At 51.0% G+C, this 20,641-nt stretch overlaps 1 protein-coding gene across 1 annotated transcript in view; it reads right to left on the reverse strand.

Moving 5' to 3' along the window:
• Positions 1 to 20,632, reverse strand: part of SAMD11 (sterile alpha motif domain containing 11) — a 105,358-nt gene extending 84,726 nt beyond the window's left edge. The window contains exon 1 of the mRNA XM_035344593.1: positions 20,494 to 20,632. Coding sequence (XP_035200484.1) covers positions 20,494 to 20,565 — 72 coding nt within the window. The 5' untranslated portion in view covers positions 20,566 to 20,632. The remainder of the gene's footprint in view (positions 1 to 20,493) is intronic.
• Between the last annotated feature and the right edge of the window lie 9 nt (positions 20,633 to 20,641).

Raw genomic sequence — 20,641 nt, forward strand, 5'->3', positions numbered from 1 at the left:
CCTCGCTGGGAACGACCTGCAGTCTGCACCCTTCAGTCTGCAGGATTCCCTCCCAGGTGTGCTCTGCGAGCACCGGGGCAACGCTCAGCGCCCACTGGGATCGCTCAGCACCAGCACTACAGGTTCTGCTCAGACAGCGTGCACCAACCAAAGCCAAGGATAAACCAAAACTACCCACAGAAATACGCTGCCAGGTGGCTCCGCGCGGCTGGAGCGCCGCGAGGCGATACCGCATGATTTACAGCACGCCCGTATATATAAATGTAACACGGGGAGACAAATGACCAACAAATGCAGTGGCTTTGCGATGTGTGCTGAATGGAAGTGGGGAGCGTGAGGAGGATGTGTGTTATTAGGGAGTGTTGGGAGTTGTATGTTTTGAAGATAAACACAAAGAGAATATAAAAAACCCCAAACCCAAGAGAGGTAAATAATTCATCAAAAGAATAAAACCAAGGAGCTCAAAGGGAAAAAAAAAATACCAAAGGGAAGAGTTTTCTGAGCAGGGGGAAAAAATTTCATTTCCCATAGGAGCAAAAACCAGAACCCAAATTAAAGGAACGAAATCCAGGGGGAGGAGGGTGTTTGTGTTTTTAAAGGTGAAGCATTTTGTCTGGGTACCCGGTATCTCCCTTCTTAGGCATTTAAGCATTTCCCTGAGGTGGGAAGTGAAGCCTGCTGCGAGGCTGCCTTGTGTGGCTCCTGGCGACCCCCCGGCCATGGGCAGAGGCTCCACGGTGGCCGCGTGGAGAACCAAACCCTGCCCATGCAGCCGGCACTTAGCGGCCCCATGGCCCCTCGTGTCTTTCACCAGCTCCTTAAACAGCCCGATGCACGCCAAGCAGCGCTACCGTAACTCGCCCAGAACTGTTTGGAAGCCTTGTGGGCTTTCTTCGCTTTAAACATAGATCCTGCCCCACAAAACGGTCTCTACTTGGAAGATTGCTGGTGGCAACTTGTAACAACTGACATCTGCTCCTCTAACACACGGCACAGCCGCAGTAATGCGAAATACCCGGCTCTTAACGGGCACGCTTTGCTTCCCCTGGCAGGAGTACGGCACCGCAGGCTGGGGCTCCTGCCCACCACGTGAGTGGTGCGGAGCCGTGCCTGCAAAGTACCTGCACGGATGGGGTGCTCACACTCAGCCTTCTCCAGGAGGGGAAATGTGGGACTCAATAGGTGGCACTCTTCCTTCTTGAATAAGTGTACTCGGGTATGCTCTGCCGTCAGAGGTGCTGGAGAGCAAATTTAAGGTCCCAACTTCTTCTTATTTGCTTGGCGCTTTTCTGGGCCTGTTAAAATCAAAATCCCAGCCAAACACAAGCTTTACCAATTACACTCTGCCAATCCTAATTCCCCCCCCCGCCGCTCCAAGAAGACACAGACATCTCTGCGGTCGCATGATCCTCTTGTGTGCTGTTAAGCAGCTCGGTTTTACTCGGCGAGCGTCTGCGTTTGAGAAAAGGAAGTCCCTGAAAGCGAAAGTGAAATCCCACCCTAAGCACGTTTCCATCACGCCTTCCTCCTGCAGAAAGCGCCGGCCCCAATTAGCAGCTTTGGGCTTTCCTGCAGACACCCAGGGCCGGTTGCAGGGTGTTGCAAGAAGCGGTGCGCACGCCTCCTCGGAAGGGCGCCAGGACGGCTGCCATGGAGAAAAAACCTGTCTGAGGACTGCCTGTCTGCAGTTCGAGTCTATCCACGGGAGTTTCTCCTCTCATTAGCCAAATTCAGAGAGAAAAAAAAAAAAAAAAAAAAAAAAAAAGACGTGATGTTTTGTGCCCCAGAGCAACGGAGGCCTCATTTTCTAACCCTCTTTAGGGGCCCTCCGTAGGGAATTAGCCATGGAAGTGAGTAATACCTACGGCTTGACAAAGCCGAGGAGAATGAGGAGTCACTTGACAGGTTAACAGGAGCGAGGAGCAGCTGCTATATTTAGGTGCCATTAGCACGCACATGTCTTCACACATTTCTGCAGGCACACCTGTGCGCCCGCATGTCCAGAAGGCACGGGAGTAATTCCCCACGTTTCCCAGCGAGGGGGTAGGGAACAAGGGGTCCCTCCTGCCTGTCTCACAGCACTCATCCTGCTCATCCCAGCCCCGCTCAGAGCCCCTTAACTCCTGACAGCAGACCTGGCTTTCGCCCTCCACGATCACCACCTCCGGAGGCAGACGGGTCAATGCCATCCCCATCTGGAGACCGACACAGACAGATTCAGCCCAAATCTTGCTCCGGGTCCTTTGCTCTGGTGGACCTTGCCCCAGAGTCACCTACATAACGCCAAAAACCCGGGAGGTTCAGCCACTGGCTTTCAACCGCTTCTGATTTGCTGAATCTTCAAGATTTTTGGTGAAAGACTGGACCCCTGCAGACTGACCTGCAGCCTGCTGATAGCAGCCTTGCTTTCCCTTTTTACTTCCCACAGGCTCTTGGAGCCCGTGCAGCAGCCGTCTCCCCTGCGCCCTGCGAGGTCCCTGGGCTTAAAAAAAAAAAAAAAAGAAAGAAAAAGAAAAAGAAAAAAGAAAGAGAGAGAAGCAAAGCAAGCGGCAGCCGCCACCCCCAGCTGCCTTGCCTGGGGGCCTTTCATTTCCCCAGCGGCAGCCCCAGGCCGCAGCCAGCCCCAGCTGAGTCACCTCGCCTGTCTGGGTCTCTCCCAGGGTAGTGCGTGGGGGTGGAAGGGTTGGGGCTCACTGCAGGAATTTCCACCACCCCCCCTTTCCTCACCCCACCCTGCGAGAAGCAGCCAGCGGAGGAGACGCTGCACACTCGCCAAGGGAAGGGAGAGAAACAAGGGGGCAGAGATGGAGGGAAGGGAAGGCAACCAGGGGTGCAGGGCTACTGGCATGGGGATCCCTGCTGCAAACCTCAGCCACCGAGCCTGGCCAGGGAACCCCATGAGCAGGAGGGGAATGCTGTCTCCTTCACATGGGTATAAAGAGTTCCTCTGGATTTCCTTCGCTCCAGCTCAAAACAAAAGCAGAATACAAATACCGAGGTCCGGAACAGCATCACTTCAACTCTAGGATGCAGTCTTTGCACAGGCAAAAAAAAAACAACACACAAAACAACACCGCAAACCCAGACGCTGATGGATACGAGGAGAAACCCAAAATAAGGGCTAATCAAGTGAGCAAAACCTTACACCCGTTGGTTCTGGAGACACAAAATCAGGTCTGACAGGCAGCTCTCGAGGTCTGAATGCTCTATTAAAATAAATAGGGATCAGATGGACAAATCCCTCCAGACATTTCCAAAGGCTCAGTCAAATCTCCCTCTATCTCCCTCTGTGCTGTAATCAGGCAGGTGAGCCACCCCTGAACAACAAGAGGAGAGCACAGCAATACCCAATACCAGGCACTCCAGCGGGCAGAGGGCTGGGTCTGTTTAGGCACTGGGTGCCAGCCGGAGGTCCAGAAAAATCCCCTCTGGAATCACATTTAAAGTGGGAGGGGAAGAGACAGACGAGGCACGGTACATATATCCATATCGGGGAGGGGAAAAAACACAAACCACCACTTAAATGAAAAATAACTGTGGATTCTTTAGCAAAGACTGCAAAGTTTGCTATTTAGGTGGAAGGAATTTCTGGCTCCCTGGGAGGCCGCTCATTGTTCACCGGTTCCTGCGGCTCCTGAAATGTTATTTACCGAGCCCAGGAGGTCAGCTGGAAGAGGGATAAGGGGAAGGAGATTAGAGGAGCTCCACCTCCCCTGGAGGGGGGATACCACACAAGGGCGCCTTATTTTCCAGCAGACCTGTTGTGCTGGCACCACTCTTGCTGCCTTCCTGACCTTGGAGCAACCAGGCAAGCAGTGAATATGCTTTTTAAATCAGGAACGTGTAGCGTCAGCTCCTGAGCAATTGCCTCTCACCTGCTATTTCCTCCTCAGAGCCACCCTCTGCTTACTCTTAATTCCTGTCTTTTCCTCCCCTGCCGATCCGTGCTTGGAACACACCTCACTTTTTTTCCTGAAAATAAAGTTATCTGCTACCTTATCTGCAAGGAAGCAAAGCACAAGTCCAAAGAGTTGCCCTGTCCGCTCCTGTGTGCTGCCGGCCTTCCGCTGGCAGGAAAATTGTGCACATGAGGCCGGGGAACAGCGAGGAGACAGCAGGTAGCTCTGCCCTGTGTTACACACCCTTGGACTCTCCAGGACCTAAGCTTTAAGTCTTCTGGCCCTTCTCCAGCTGAACTTGTCAAGCCAAAGGCAGAATGCCCCCATCTAATCCTGGCCAAAACTCAAACACCTCATTAGCACCCAGACAATGTCTCCCCGTCCTCTACAAAGCGTATCCCATCTCTCTTGCCCATTAGCTCATCTCCCGGTTTCTGCCTTTGGTGTTGCCAGGCGTGGGATTTTTTCAGCCCCTTTTACACGGGTCCACGCGATCCTTATCGCTGCCGGTACCCACACGAGAGCACCGAGGCACCCCCGTCGCTGTATCCCCAGGTACTGGGCTGCAGCAGCAGCTACAAGTCCCCAGGCACAACTCCACCGTGCTCGGGGCTGGAGAGACAGAACAAAGGAACAATCCTGACCCCCGAGATCTCCGCTGCTTAAAGACAACACTTGGAAAAACGTGTGACAGCCTCAGCCTTGTACTCACCGGGCATTTTCCCTTCTTGCTAATTCTATTACAAAGGCACGGCAGATATTTCATAGAGTGAAACGATTTTTATCTGATGCACATGGGCAACTGCTTTGTTATTTCCTTCTGGATTTTAGTCAGCGTTTCTGGTACCACAAAGATACATATGCATTTTTTTAAACTAATTACTCAGAACAGCCGTGTCACCGCCTGCAACAGCAAGGGGCTACGCTTGACCTTTAGTCTACAGGAAGGGAGCTCGCGCTGCACTGCTGCAGCTCTCTGCAGCCTATTAAGAGGTAATTCAGCAGTGCCAAGGGAAAGAGGATGCTCTCAAACATGTTTCAGGCTGCTCTGGTCAAGAGTGCTTCGTCCAAGTTGGGGAAAGGCTCTCCCTGTGCTGAGTGCCGCCTACGGGAACTTGCCTTTCATTAACTTCTTCCTTTCTTCGAAATTTTGCATATGCAAAACGTTGAGAAGGGCTGCAAATTCCTATGGGGTATGTGGGCAAGAGGCGCCCGAAATAATCAATATAATGTTGTTTGTATAATTCTGCTGAAAACTGTGGTCTGGGGGCTAGGCAGGGGCAGGAGAAATGAGGAGCCAGCACAGACTGCAGCCAGCCAGCCCTGCCGTGAAAGCCCCCCTAGCCCTTCAGACCATTTCTTGACAGTTTTTTGTTAAAGAAAGGCTGAAACTGGGGAAAATTGAGACATTGAATGCAAAACCACTTCCAAACCTTGCGGGCATCCCAGTGGGAGCTGAGGCAGCAGGAATTGCCCCCCCTGCCTGGCGTGGCTCTGTCAGGCTCCCTGCAAGAGGTGCTGAAACAGCAGCTCGCAGAGAGGCCCGACTGTAAGCAAAGCTCTGGGCCACGCGGGTTTCTGAACACCCCCCCTGGTCCCTCCGGGTCGAGATGTTTTGTTGTGGCTGTGTGATCCCTGTTTCCCTTCGTCCTTCTGCCCAGACAAACTTTGGTGCGGTCCCTGCCCCCGTTAACCCACGCAGGCTTCCCTCGGAGGCATCCTATACGGCTTCAGCTGAGGCTCCTGAGGTTTTTTCCTAGCCCATTTTCACCTGGAGTGATGGGTAGGTTTCATTAATTGCATGGCACTTGCGAGCCAATGACAGGTGTTGTATAAATCTAAAATAATTAAGTAAAGCAAGCAAAAGCTAAACGACATTTTCGTGTGTGCCATCCACGTTTAAATATTCAAATCATGAGTGTGATATTGGTAAGATATATCAAAGTTCACGTTGATATAAACCGGATTTATCGTGCCATCCATGGTCCAGCCAGGCCTTACAGCATCACAGAGGTGGGAAAAGCAACAAAAACCTAATCTGTTTGTAGGCAAGCGGCCATATTCCTGTTTGATGGGCTCACACAGACAGCCACGCAAAAAAACTGAAAAGCTGTCTTTATTTCCTCATTTTCGGAGCTCTGCAATGAGCAGCTACTGCTGTGACAGCTCCTTCCCTCGGCATCAGCCCCGGCAGCGTGACACCCTGCCTTTCGGTGCTTTGCATGCCGATGACTAAACTCTTCCGGGGCAGACTTGGCCCTGGCACAGCACGCTCCAACCCATTTCCCACACGCTCACTTATAAACCTTTTAAGCCTTCACCCAGCCCCCAGCTGCTCTGCGTTGTGCCACCGAAAACCTGCTCGCAGCTACCACCAAGGAGATGCGTAAAACCAAGCGCCGTCCTTTGCCAACACACAACACGTTTTTTTGCCTTCGCTGAGCTCTGCTCCGAGCTGAATCCCCATGGACGCAATTTCGCCCCAAAAAGGTTGTCATTTTTCCTCTCCTCGTGCCCCACTTCTCCCTCATCTTTTCCATTTTTAAAACAGGCTTTTTCATATTTTCTTATCGAGGAAGAAAAATAGTGGAGCATCTCGTATCGGTACTTCCAGAAAATAACAACGCACAGCCTGGCTAACGTTACAAGAATGGCCCAAAAAGCCCCAGGAAGCACACACGTAGATGCCAGCGTGCTTCTGGCCCCTCTGCAGCAGGCTGAGTGATGCCATACATCCTTTCCAGCTCTAATTACCAGGATTCTCTGATCAAGGTAGAATTATTTGCTGATCAAGGGCGTTATTGATTCTAAGCCCCTGGCGTACTGGGATCAGCCTGAATGACACGGCAGCCCCCGGCAGATGAAATACCGTCAGAACATTCCCAGGAAGCTTTAAGGAGAGATTCTCCTCCTCTTGCTGTCTCGGCATATGTCGAGTTTCACAGCTCACAGGGTATCAAGATGCTTCGCGCCAGCCCGGGCTAACAGCACAGCATCTCCACAAGCCAGCGCTGGGAGAACACGAGCCCGGAGCAGAGCGAGGTGCCCAGCGAGGTGTCCCCCCGTGGGTGTCCCCAGGAGCAGCAAAGTTGTGTGCTGTGGGTGCATCACATCCCCACCTGTTCTCTTGCACATGGAGCCCCACGCTGAGACCCTTCCAGGAGCATTTAAAGCAAACACCGAGGGAAGGCAGATCTGCTTGTTTAAAGAGGAGTGAGCTCTGACAACACACACCGTGAGCACTCCTCCGGATAATTCACCTTGCTTCCTAAGCTGGCGACCAAGGGGGAAGGCTTGACTGGAAGATCGGGAGAAAACAGAAGCAGCCAGACAAGGAGCGTGAGCTAGAACAGCATCCAGGTGGGGAAAAACGGCTTGGCTTTCATCAGAAAGCCACAGAGGTTGGGTTTTTGAAGCCCGGCACATCTATTCATTACCTGAACCCGCAGGCTGTAAACACTCAGCCTGGCAAGCGGCGCTGAGCCGAGGAAGAGAAAGCATCCAGCCCTCCGCAGAAGCCTAGCGCTCCACCAGCTGAGCCACGCGCCGGGCTTCCGATTCAACCAGCACCGAACAACAGGAAGCAAAGGCAGCAGAAATCCCAGCGGAGACATAAACCAAACACTAAGGAGTAACAGACGTTAAGGCAGTTGGACATCTCATCAGCGTAACGCGCAGTAAAGGGCCCTTTGTAATGGGGAAGGCCTCTGCTTCCTCGCCCATTATAAAGATCCTAATCTTGAATAATTGCACTGGTAATTTTAATAATTCCTTCTTTCGCTGGAGAATTCCAAACTGGTTTGTAAACACTGGTTTATTAAGCAGAGGAGGTAATAATGGTTTCAGCCTGTAACTGGACGGGAATGGTAGAACTGTCAGAAACGCAGAAAAAACATCAGAATGTTCAATAAATATTTCATTTCTGCACTGGGAGAAAAAGCTAGCTCTAACTTGGTACGAAAATGAAATGCTTTTCATTCCAGCAATAAATTAGGAGGCTTCCAAACTGAAACTTCTGAAATTATATAGTTCTAAATCAGCAGACTTGGATCACTTGCACTCGGAGAGTTTCAGGACTTAGCCTGGGAAGTTCTTTATATACTTGACTTTGATCTTTAATGAGTCTCAGAACAATGAGGAAATCCAAGGTAAACGGGAAAACATAGCACTGGGCCTGCGTTTTAAAAAGCATAAACAGGATAATCCAAGTTATTTTATAACCCCCAAGAGAAATAATGAAATAGAGGAAACTGGACAAGCGATAATAAATTAAAGGAGGGTGATATAATTTCTGCAAATTAAGGTTTGTTCATGGAAAAGATGCTCAACTAATACGGTATCTTTTTTTGCTGAGCCGATCATGCTTAGATTTCTGCAAGTGACTTGATCTTACACCACACGACTGTTTGAATGAGAAATGAGAGCACTACCAGCCAACACAGCACAAGTTAACTGGATTAAAAGGTGATAAAAAGATCCCAGAATATAAGCACGTAACCAATTCTCTGTAATATTGTTATCGATACCCAGGAAGAAAAGAGAGTCATCACTGGTGTTCGGTGGTTAACACAGGATGTGCGAGTTAATGGCGAGTATCGAAATCCCAGGGTCACAGACACACATCAGAGGGAGAAGCTGGCGTTTAAACAGCTGGGAACGTTACCCCAGGAAAAAGGGACTCTGAACAAGGTGCAAGGTTGGGGTGGAACTCAGGTGAAAGAGGTTTATCATGGGCTATGCCCCAGCTGTATCAATGATGTGAACGTGTAAATGCCAGAGCAGGAAGCTAATAGTGTGCACAGACACGTGTGCACGTATACGTACACTCAGACATGTACACATACACGTATGCTTGACACCACTTGAATTCAGAGCCAACAGTTCGAGACGGATGCTGATACAGTGCAAGGTTTCACAGAGCAGCAATGCAGACGATGAAAGGTCTGGGATCGCCTCCTTACACGGAGAGCCTGAAGGACCTCGCTCTATTTAACGCACCAAGGAGAAGGCTGGGAGGTGGCTTCATGATGGGTATAGAAGAGTTCTGAAGAACATACAAAGCTGTAAGGAGACCAGGTGGCAGGAATGTGCCACGGAACAAACCCAAAGTAGCAATATCATCAGTGTTTCCTAAATAGTGCGAGTAGCTACCCACTGAAACTATTTATTAGGATCAATACACAAAAGGACCTTCAATCACACCTGCATGCTTTCCTTCAAAAGAACACTGCAAAGGCAAGCACCATAAACAGGAACCGGTTTGGGGAAGTCCTATTTCTTATTATAGTACCAGACCTTAGACTTGATGGTGACAGTGGTCTCCTGTCCTTTTAACCCAGAAATCTAAAGATTTGATTTCCATAAGCAGTACCAGCGGTGCTCTCCCCAGCCTGCACATGGGGAAGCTGAATCACGGAAAGTGCCCACGTTTCCGAGGGCCATGCAAAGGCACCAAACATCGCACGGCCCTCTGATGTGAAGGGCAATAAAAGGTATTTAGGCCCTGAGAAAAGCATGTTGCTTGGTAAGCCAAGTCCAACAACCCAGATTAAAAAGCTGCTTTTGGAAACAAAGGCTGGAGAAAGCACGGTGGGTTATCCCCAGCAGACACCTGACTGCCAGCCCACCGCTCCCCGCCGCCAGAGCCAGAGCTCGTAGGACGCCCGTCCCGCGGTGCAGGCTGTGGGTTTCATTCTGCCATTACAGATCAGGTTTTCTTCATCAAATCCCGAGTCTGAATAGCTTTGTTTTGGCTTTCCATGCCTGTCTGCCCATGGGAACATGCAGCAGGATGGCTGCCAACTGACATCTCAAAATCTGATGTCTATTATTTTGGGATTCAGCGGTAATAAATAGCAACCAGCCAAAGCAAAGTCTTTCTCTCCAAATGCCCCGTGCTTTGCATGGTTACCAGGCGTCTCCCCAGCGCCAACCCACAGAAGAGCCTCGAACACCCAAGTTTGTTATGTTCTTTGGTGTCAGCTAGCTCCATCCAGACAGAGAAGGAGCCTTCACATAATGCAGCATTTAAGAAAAAGTATCATGCACTGAGATGGCATTAAAAAATAAGAGGAAAAGTACGCTTCCAACAAATTAAGGGCAGCTTCTCCAGGGTACAATTTAAAACATGCAAGCAGCTTCAAGCTGGAGTGCAATCCTCACCACAAGGAATTCTGCACCGTGTGTGTTTCCAATTGATTTTCCTTTGTCAGCTCGGAGAGACCTCCCCAGGTGGAGGCTGGTCTCCAAACATGGGAAATCACTGAAGCAACCGATACCTAGACTTTATTATGTATTGAACACATGTGTGGTCTTTATCCTGCGCCGCTGTTACAGTTACACAGCCAGAGTCTTCCCAGGAAGAATCCTGGTTCCCCCAGAGCTGGTTGGGGGTCCCATGGGGCAGACCTCTAGGCAACAGGGCACAATTATCCCAGGTGAAGCTGCCACCTAAAGAAAACGTGAACGCCTGGCTCATTTCCTTTCGTACTGTTTCCTACTCTTCCAGTGGGACGTACCGGTAGTTCCAGCAGTACTCTGCCCTGGATGGATGCAGCAGCAGCTCCTCTGCCTCGCACACTGGGGCTTCGTTTCCCAAAGCAGCCAGAGCTGACGGCCGGCAGGACAGGTGAGAAACCTGATCACAAGCAGGAATCGTCTTCTGTCACGGGGTAAAGACCCAGATCCCAGATTTTTCTGCATTTCAGAGGAGCCTTGGCTTTGCTTCCCAGTGGGATGTGACAGCTCATCGCTCAGCCTTCTTCAGTGCCTTTGAATCCTGAATAAAGGCAGGGGTGGCAATTCAGACTGCCTGTGTCCTTATGTATCCTTAGTTCTAGACCTTGATGTGACACAGTCCAGGGTATTAGGAGTCCCACCAACACAATGGGATGATTCTCCATAAATTAGCTTTTCAGCACTGCTAGAGGAAAAGCACAGTACCTTGTAGAGTATATAATTTCAAATATCCTTTTAAGATACTTTAAAAAAATTCTATAATGTTTTAAAGGCAATAGCAGAGACGTCAATGAAACTAAATCCTCCCAAAGCAAGGAAGATTTTTGCCCTCTGCACCCACAAGGGGACTGCAGTGCTTATGGCTGATTTCCTTCAGAGTGAGACTTCAGAAAACCAGATCCACGGTGCTGATGTAAACAAGTGCAGGTAGACTTACACAGATTTACAGCCCTGAATTACCAGCTCAAGGATTTCGAGCCAAAAATGTTTTAAGGAATTGCATTGGTTTTTTGTTTAAAAAACAGACCTAGTTTATTAGATTTTTGTTCAGAATGAAAAGCATCCTCATAGGGGGTAGGCAGGCTGCCCTCATTGCGGATATGCTCCTTCTTGATGGCTTTGAGACCACGTTCTGTCCCCTATGCCTGCAAAAACCTCAGCAGAGGTGGGAGCTGCACCCAAAGGACAGCACCCGTTCTGCAAAAATAAACAAACCACCCCTAAATTGGCTCAGAAAGAGCCAATTTAGCTCGATAAGAAACAAAACTGCTTGCGGGACAGAAGGCACCAAATTTTCCATGCTCCGCTGGGCATCCTCTGATGCAGGCTAAGTTTTGATGCAAGCCGTGCCAGGCTGAAGATGAAAAAGAAGTCAGCAGAGTCAAACTGATGTAAATCTAGACTGATTGTGATCAAAGTCCAGTCCTGCATTCACACAGCCATGCTCGTTTTACCCAGATCTACTTTCAGTCAGAATACAGTGTTATCAACTCTACTGCAGCTGAGCGAGGCACATGCCAAGCACAGATGAGGTCCCAGCAGTTTTAGGCACCGAACACACAAGGAACAAAAAACTACACGGCCGTTCACAGCACTCAGCTTTAAAAAAAAAAAAATAAAATAAAAAGGACCCTAGAACACAGTTATGGTTAAGACTGCCAGTGTTCAATTTTTAAGTAACTCCTGTAAGCTGTAGTTCATTGAACCATCACTGAAGAATCTTGTAGTGCTTTCCTTTCTGAGTGTACTTTATGGTTAAGTGGGTGAATCACAAGGGGGAAATAAATGAGGAATTGATATCATAGTTCCCTCTGGGACAGAGAAAAAAAAGGTTTGTGTGGTTCACCCCATATCACAGAGAAAGAGATCTTCAGAATCACAGCTGTGACAAATGGTGGGAAAAGTTATTGATCTACGAGAATTCATTTTTCCTATAAGGGCTGGTACTTTTACTTATTTAATAAAGGTCTGGCGTCAAATCACTGTGAATTTCAGGATTATCTAATTCCATCTAATCTCATTCAATCACCGATGCTCCAGCCGGTGGCAGAAAGGAATGCTTGCCCTTTCCTGTCTTCGGGGGCTATCTCCGGTTGCCCTGGCAACACGGCAAAAGCAGCTCCAGCCGAGCTGAGTACCACCTATCGCATTCATCGCCTGATAAAAAGAAAGGATGGGGTTACAAGGGAGTTTTTGCAATTTGATGGGCAGAGATAGGCAGAGCAGTAGCTACTGTTGGAGAGGAATCTGCTCATAACTCTGAATTTGCAAGGCCCCAGGGACGCGGTGGTAAACACGAGCTCCTAGGGGTGAGCCACTCGGGCTGGGGCGGGGTGGTCTGCTTTCTTTCAAGAGAAAAGTTTTATACGAAGAAGCTGCGGTGATTAAGAGGCCCGAGTTAGCCGAAGCTGTCTAAAATCCCTGAGCTGCTCCTTACACGATCCGAAGCGATCGTACCTCCCGACACTACGCCGGGAATCAGCTACGAGCCAACACACGACTTTGTTGCGGTGCCATCATCAGAAATAGTTTAGAAGCAGACGTATTTTCTGGACCAAAGGGCTGGCGAGTGTCTCTTCTATCATCAAAAGCTCTGAACTTTTCCTGCTTAATTATCTGCAAACTACTGAAGGAAGGTTCTGCCTTCCCAACTGACCAGAGCAATGCAAAAATAATGGGTACAGCCCATCGACTTACATCTAAAGACAGAAAATGCTGTCACTCTTCAAAGTACTAAAGAAATCTTACTCCAAAGTCATTTTTCCCCCAGTTTTCAAGGCGATAAAACACAAGGCAGCACCATGAAGCTCTCAGATTACTGGGCCATGGTGAGGCCTCTTGCTCCACATCACTGTCCCAGCACCACTTCGGCAGAGCTGAGCAGCGGACTTGTGCTGATAAATACAGCAACTTTGGCCAAATACATGGGAGATCTCCACTAGCAAGAGCTGCTGCGGCAGCACAAATACGGACAATTAGTGTGCAAAATAATGGGAGCTTTCAGCTCTTCAGTCCCTCAAGGAGCGGCGGGACACTTAGCCTCCACCCCTGCCTGCTGCTCGCCCATTTATCTCACCGTTCCCTTTCCCAGCTGCACCTCGGGGTCAAATCCTGCTCACCTTTCTCTGGCAAGCACCCCACTGGAAGAAGCCCGGCGGTTTGGATGAGCCCCTGCTCCGATGCTGCAGCACAGCAGCCCTGGGGACGGCAGTCAGCGCTCGCTGCCGTCGGCACGCGATGCACCAAGGGAGGCTGCCTCCAGCGAGCGGCGTGCTGGAGGATGCAGACGCAGGTGTCTGCCTCGCTGGAGATACAGAGGATTGGAAAAGTCTGCTTTGCACGCTGCTTGAAGCCATCTCGACACTTTAAAACAGAGGGATTATGCAGGAATATTTTCATACAGCAAGTCAAAAGCGCATATTTTGGCTGGAAGGTGTTCCTGGATTTTGCAGCTCTGTCTGCTTGTGCGAAATAAAGCAAAATCGGGAAAAGTGACAAGCTCCACGCTGACTAGAGCTACAATAAATGAACAAGAACCTTCCATGCCGGGGAATTCCCTTCATCCATCCCTCCTCCTCCTCAGACTTGTTACAACAAAATCCCACATTGCATTATATTTATGACCGAGGGGAAGGTGTAATTTCCTCTCTGTTCTGTTTTTTTGCTTGTTTGTTTGCTTTAAATACCAGAGGCAAAAATAAAGGAAAGGAAACGCGTTGTTACTCCAGCAGTGGAGGTGGAACCTACAGAATTACCTTCAGACAAGAGCAGAGAAAGAGCAAAGCAGGGGAGCTGAAGAGGATGCTCTCCCGTTTACTTACAACCTGCACCAACAAATAACTCTTCAGATGTCTTTTCATCACCCTTAACACAAATTTGGGACACAGAACCTGATAATGAGTTTTTCACTACCAGAAGTGAGGAAGCTGAATAGCTCCAAAGAGGAAGGAGCCCCAAAATGGTGAGAAAGGTGTTCCTCCAGATGCTGACTCGGTGAAGATGGTGAACTTCAACCTGGAGGAGGAAGAAGGGAGCGAAGAGGGCAGAGATGCTAAACGAGAGTCAGCACCAGTGTCTGCGGTGTGGCAAGAAGTTTTGGAGAGAAAGGAAGCAGACTGTGCATAAGGAACAGAACAAGACAATGCAGGAAGGAGGGGAAGAGAGAGGGGGAGAGAAAAGGGGGGAGGAAAAAGAATTATAGACAAAACAAAGTCATTTTGCAAGCGCAAAATTCCGACCAAGCATTATTTCATTAGGAACAGCGTGGGTCTCTTTGCCAACGTCTGGGGCCAATACGAGACTGCTTCTCTGCTCTCCTTCCCCCAGAGCTGAACCAGAACAAGCAATCTGAAAAGTTCATCGGCTCTGCAAACTTAACTAGGTTAGGGTTTTACAACCCCAGGAAAAGAAAAATGAACAGAGTTTATGAGGGAGTTAATTCTGGTCCTTTAGTCACCTCTGCCATTTAGATCCCGTGCTCACGAAAGGCATTTGCCACCAGGCTCCAAATTAGCACTGATCCCTTTGAATAAGGCCAGCAGGTTTGGACATAGACCACTGCAAATTAAAACCAGGTGTCTGTGCCCTGAAGCAGCAGAGACAGCCCTAAGCAGTTTAATGACATCTCTAAATAATTTTGACAGCAAAATTACTTATCCTATCTCACCTTTACACTGCCCTTGACACACCGCTAACAAGATGCTGCTGCTTTCACTGCTTTATATATTTATTTATCCTTCTTTCTTCCCAGGTGCAACTTTCTTGCAGTAGATTCTCCAGGCCTGGTGAAACACAAACCCAACATTCACCAGGCACGCGGTGCTGGCTGCAAAACCCATCCTGCCTCCATGCATAAAACCCTGAGGCCACCGCAGGGCACAACAGGCCGTGGCAGAGGTGATGCTCCCCTTGGCTCTCCCAAGGAACCGGCACCACTCCAAAAGCCGGTGGGTCAGCCCGGCCCATTGCTCACACACTTCACAGACACTAACCTGAGCTCAGGGACAGAGCTTCCTCTCTCCTTCCATCACACGAGACCTCCAGCACTAAGTTTCTCCTCGTTCTTCACCAAAAAGTAGAATTCTTCACCGCTGCCTTTGCGCTACAGCAAACCTCCCCCCCTCGGACCTCTTTAAAATCCACAGGAAGACAAAATTATTTTCCTAAGCCATAGCTGCTTATACATCTCCGCTGTTCACTCACAAGACTGCAATCCAATTAATATTTTCCTTTCCACAGGGTATTTAATAATCCACAAAATTAAATCCTTCAGTATTGTGCTGGCACTCTTAGTCCTATTGATCTGGGTTTGTTCTGCCCCTGCGTAAAACAACAACTAGCTGTTCTCCACGAGCCACCCTCCAAACCTCTGACGCCGGACAGCACCAGGCAGTGGCAGCGTGCCCTGTCCCCGAGCTGAGCTTGAGGACCAGCAGGAACAGCTTCCACCTCTCACCCGCACCCATCCCCGGCTCCAGCTGCCAGTTTTCCCTTGCAACGTGCTGAATGACCCAAGAACGGCTGGTCTGGGGGACCCTGCAGTGAGAGCAGCACACAGACGTGCTCCGGCTGCCCTTGGATTTGGGAACCTTGCAAGCTGAGGCTGTGTGCTCAGCCTCTCACCTCTCCCAGTAAGGACGGGAGCTGCGGGCTCTCCACCTAGAAGCACAACGTGCCGTATCCCCGCTCTCGCCGTGGAGGTGCTGCCTGATGGATTTGGGATAAACGTTTGAGCTCCGATGTCAGTTAGAAGTTTCCAGTACAACACACATGCCCTAAAAATCACCTGAGCAAAGTCTATAAAAAAAAGAAAAAAAAAAAAAGAAAAAAAAAAGCCTCCAACAAATGCTAACCTAAACTAAAATGTGCTGGATTAAAAGCAACAATCCAAATCAGCATGAAACCACAAATAAAAATCAACAGACTGTGCCAAAGACCTTGGGGGGATAAAAAGGTTTATAAGTCTGCTTTACAGAGGGGCTTTTTGCACATTCATAAGGCAGCCCCCAGAGACGCAAAGGCAAAGTTATGAACAGCCTCCTTCACGTAAACCCCAAGATACTCCAGCTCCAATCCTTGAGGCCACGGCAGCTCAGGAAGGAACCTAAATCTAATCTATTCAGTTAAAAGTAAATTTCCAGACTTAATCCTGCCTCTACAGGCAGCCAACTAAATTTTCCAGCAGCGGGTGAAGTCCTCTTTCTGCAGCAAAGTCCTCTCGCAAGACTCACGCCCAGCGTGGCACAATCCCCGTTTGGGGGCAGCCTCCCAATTTGGGTCCCAGCGCCCAGGGGGCTTGGTGGCACTGCTGCCCCTACCCCACGTAGATCTGCTCCTGGCTCTCCAGCAAGCTGTGGAGAAGCGGTGGCAGGAGGGCATCCCCGGGGCACGGCAGTGCCTGCAGCTGCAGCCGGGCCCCAGAAGTCAGGCCGTGATGGAGGGAGGCTCGGAGCCCCTGCCCCTCCGAACGGGCAGGCAGCAGAGTGCTCGGCGGTCTTAGGGCTAAATAACAGGGCCTTTGCTGATTGCTGTCATCTTGGTTTTAAATAAGCACATCTTTACTCTTCCCGCCCTTGACAAAGTCTTGGACTAACGCCTTATCTTCAGGGGCATCAAAAGAAAGCAACAACAAGCAAGCAAAGAAGCAGCAAATAAAAAGAAGCGCATATAAATCAAATCAAGAGCAAAACACCACCCCAGTAACCAAACAAATCAGCATCGTCATTGGCCAAGTTATGCACAGTTACCATGTGTCTCGACACGCAACGAAGGAAACGCAGTTAAAAACAAAACACATTCTATCGTGCTATCGTGCTTTCTGTTTTGCTTGAATGCAGCTATGGCACGTTTAAAAATAAGACTTTTTAGAAGCCTGCCTGCCTTCCATACCTGTGACCTGGACCTCAAAGCCCACCGCGGGCAGCCTTTCAAACAGCCACCCCTTCCACGGGAAAAGAGGATGAGGAGTCCTTGACATCCAGCCCTAGCACACCTTCAGAGCCAGCACGGCTAGCATCAAGTACGCAGCGAGGGTCGCTCCGACAAGGGAAACAACCCAAGTAAAAGTCTTGTAGGAAACGCCTGCCCTCTGTTATACTGGACACGCGATGCCAGACTTTGCAAACCCAAGGCGCTTTGTTTTAGCAGTAGGTTTTAGTGCTGCTCTCGACACAAATCGTTCGGCTCCCCCCTCTGCCCGGCCGCACAGACCACCGCCAGCAAGCACAGGTCACGTTCGAGAGGGAGCGTCCAGCCCGGCCCCTGCTGGGGGTCTGAAAGCGGAGACGTCGTGCTGGGGAGCGCTGCGTGGCGCAGAGGGGACGGGGGGAACCCTGCAGGGAACGGGTTTCACCAGAATGGACTGGAAGGCATCCAGGGCTCCGAGAGAGACGAGCTGTGTCTGCCCAGAACTGACGTGTGCGAGCGTGGGGGCAGGCCCCTCCTCAAAACCTCTTGTATGGACGCCTGGCATCCCGCGCCTCCAAAAACACTGCAGGGACTGAGACCTGTGCGGCGCCTCCCCTCCGGATCTGGGAAAGCTCTGGTGCAAAGGCTGGGTATGGGGAAAGGAGGACGGGAAGATGGGGGGCACAGCCACCCTCCAGGAGGGCACACGGGGGGTGGGGGGGGAACATGCAGCACCCCACTCCCCTTCTTGGCAGAGCTGGGGGGAAGAACACGTCGTGCTGTCCCCCCAGAGCATCCCTGCCCTCCCCTCGGGACCTTCCTTTCTCCCCCCATCCCGGGGGTCCCCCCTGTGCCCCCCACAACCTCTTCCACCCGAGGGCCCCCCAAGCCTCTCCACACAGCCTTCTCGTCCGGCAGCGGCTCCCCCTGGTCCCCGCTGATGGATGTGTGGGTGGGTGGGTGGATGGATGGATGGACGGACGGATGGATGGATGGATGGATGCCGGCACGGGGGCGGCTGCTGCCCGGGGGGAGAAGGCGCCAGTGCAGCCGGCACGCCGCGGCTGCTCCCCCTCCGCCTCGCAGGAAACCAGCGGTCGGTGGCGGAGCTGGCCCCGGCGCCGGCCGCTGTCTGCAGCTGCAGCAAACGAGCTGCGACGGGGCGGCGGGGGGCGACGGAGCCCGGCGCGGCGGGGGCCGGGCGCCACTCTTTTCCCCAGCCACGGCGGGGGAGCCCCCGGCAGGGCTGGCCCCAAAGGCGGGGGGGGGGCAGCGTGGCGCCAGACAGGGCTGGGGGCTCCGACCCGAGCTCAGGGGGCTTCGACCCGAGCCCTGCAGCGCTGCCTCTTCTTGCTGGCATCGGCAGCGAGAAGGGCAGGATGCGGAGAGCCGCCAGCAGCCAGCCAGCCCCACGCCAAGGCGAGGTGGGGGCTGGGGGTCCTGCTCTCCTGGGACCGACCTCGCTCTGGGAGGAAGAGGATGGAGCCAGCTCCCCATCACCGTGCCCCCATCTGAACGCAAGCACCCAGGGTGCCCCGAACATCCCTACTTACCCACGCTACAAAACACAAGGTGGTTCCACGCTTGGGCAGTGGTACACCTGGGATCGCTACGTGGGGAGGGGTGGGCACCCCCTTTCTTGTGTCACTGTTTTGAATGCGCAGCACACGCAGCTGCTACAAGGCACTACCAAAAGCTTTCAGGTTCCATACGTGAAATTGTCACTCGCTCAGGACTACGGTCTAATTACAGCCCAGAAAATGCAGTACACACCGAGAAACACGGTTTGGATGAAAGCTCTCGCTGGGGTTTGGCCCTGCTGTGCGCATTCTGACACCAAACCCCCCGCAAGCAGCTCATACGAGCAGGGAAGCAGTAGGAGCCGAGCCCAGGGGGATTCATTTCTCCTCTCCCAAAACTACACGAACCCTCCTTTCCCTGTCTGAACTTCTCAAATTCAGTTCTATTTTAAAAGCCACTTTAATATAGCCTTTGTTCCATGCCCAGCTGCCTCCCTTTGTAAATGCACAGCATCCCCGCGCATCTATTAAAAAATGCTGCTGCTAGGGAAGTACAAGGTGGCCTCTTGGCCACCACTCCACACAACTCGCTACGCAGCAAATGACAAGCAGCCAGCATCGCCTGGCCAGGCGCTTCTCAGCCCCAGCAGCAAGGGCTGCGATTCACTTTGGTCTTCAGATCACTGCTCGTTGGCCTCCAGTCCGTACAGATTGGTGACTACGGCATACACAGGGCTCAGCGCGGCAGCAAGCTTACCACGCAGCGTCCCACTTTGCCCCCAGACTCAGAGGAACGACAGCGGTCCTGCGGCAACACCAGGTTTTGGTCCGGCTGCCCTGCTGGGTTTAGGATACCGCGTAGGGCAGCGTAGCTGTACCTGGGAGCCCGGTGGGGCCGGGGGGCTGCTCCCCCAGCCTGACCCCACTGACAGATCCCACGGCTGCGCCCGTGTCTGTAGACACACACCACACGCACATATCTACGCCACGCAGAAAGCATTTCAGTTCTCAAGTCCAACGTGAGCATCGTGAAGATGCTGCGTGGGGAACGAGAACGTCCCTCGGATCCCATAGAAACAATACAAGAAAAAAACGGGTGATTTGAGTGGATTAAAGGAAGCAAATTGCAAGTGGCAGCTGTTCCCACAGTGCTACTGACAACAACGTTCTAAGTCACGGTTGGCTTTTCAGACCATGACCTGGTTCAGTTCCATGAACCATCAGTTCTGCCATCACCTTTTGGTATTTCTGTATTTAATGGTTATTCCTGCACGCGAAGAACTGGTTTTAATGCCTCGGTTGACTACGATTTCAGTAGGTTTTTATTTACGGCACCAGCATCTTTGCTGATGTCATACTGAGATTTTGGAAGTTCTCAAGATAAAGGCAGAGGGGAACCCAAAAGTTGTGCTGTAAACATCTACAAAAGCAGCGATCTACGAGACGAATGTTGTAAAAGTTGTGAATGTCTAAGATGAGCTCGTTCCTCCTTCAGCTTAGCTTTAAAAAAAAATCATTAATGGTTTGTAAACCGTGGCTGTTCTGACTCTAGCACGCGGGTGCGTTTGCAATTCCCGTCTGCTTTATTTATCCATTTTACACCTCTGCAAAACACACAAAAATCAAGGAGTGAGGATAAGGACGGAGCTGCTGAACGGCTGGCCGTTTGCACGGAGCCAGCTGCCCCCGAAAGCCACACCACCGCGCCGCAGCCTGTAGGTTAAACACCTCTCTGCCCACCTGCTCTGTCTGCAAGCAGCGCTGGCAGCCCCAGGGACTGGCAGCTCCCAGCAGGGCACAGAAGCAAAGGGCTGGTGGGGTGGTTTTTTTTTTGGTTTGTTCTTTTTTTTTTTTTTTTTTTTTTTTAAGGGGAGGAGGCGGAGGAGAGGGGAGATGTCTTAACTAAAGCACATATTTAACGATAATCTTACCACTGGAGACGAAATTCGACACCCAGGGCAATCACAGATTGGAGGATGTACCTGTAAGATTCCTTTGGACATAAGAGTCTTCAAACTTTTCCCTGGATGCAGAGGAGAAGGAAACAAGAAGGAGAAGCAGAAAAAAAAAAAAAAAAAA

Source organism: Oxyura jamaicensis, chromosome 21 (genome assembly GCF_011077185.1).
Source record: "Oxyura jamaicensis isolate SHBP4307 breed ruddy duck chromosome 21, BPBGC_Ojam_1.0, whole genome shotgun sequence".
Lineage (NCBI taxonomy): Eukaryota > Metazoa > Chordata > Aves > Anseriformes > Anatidae > Oxyura > Oxyura jamaicensis.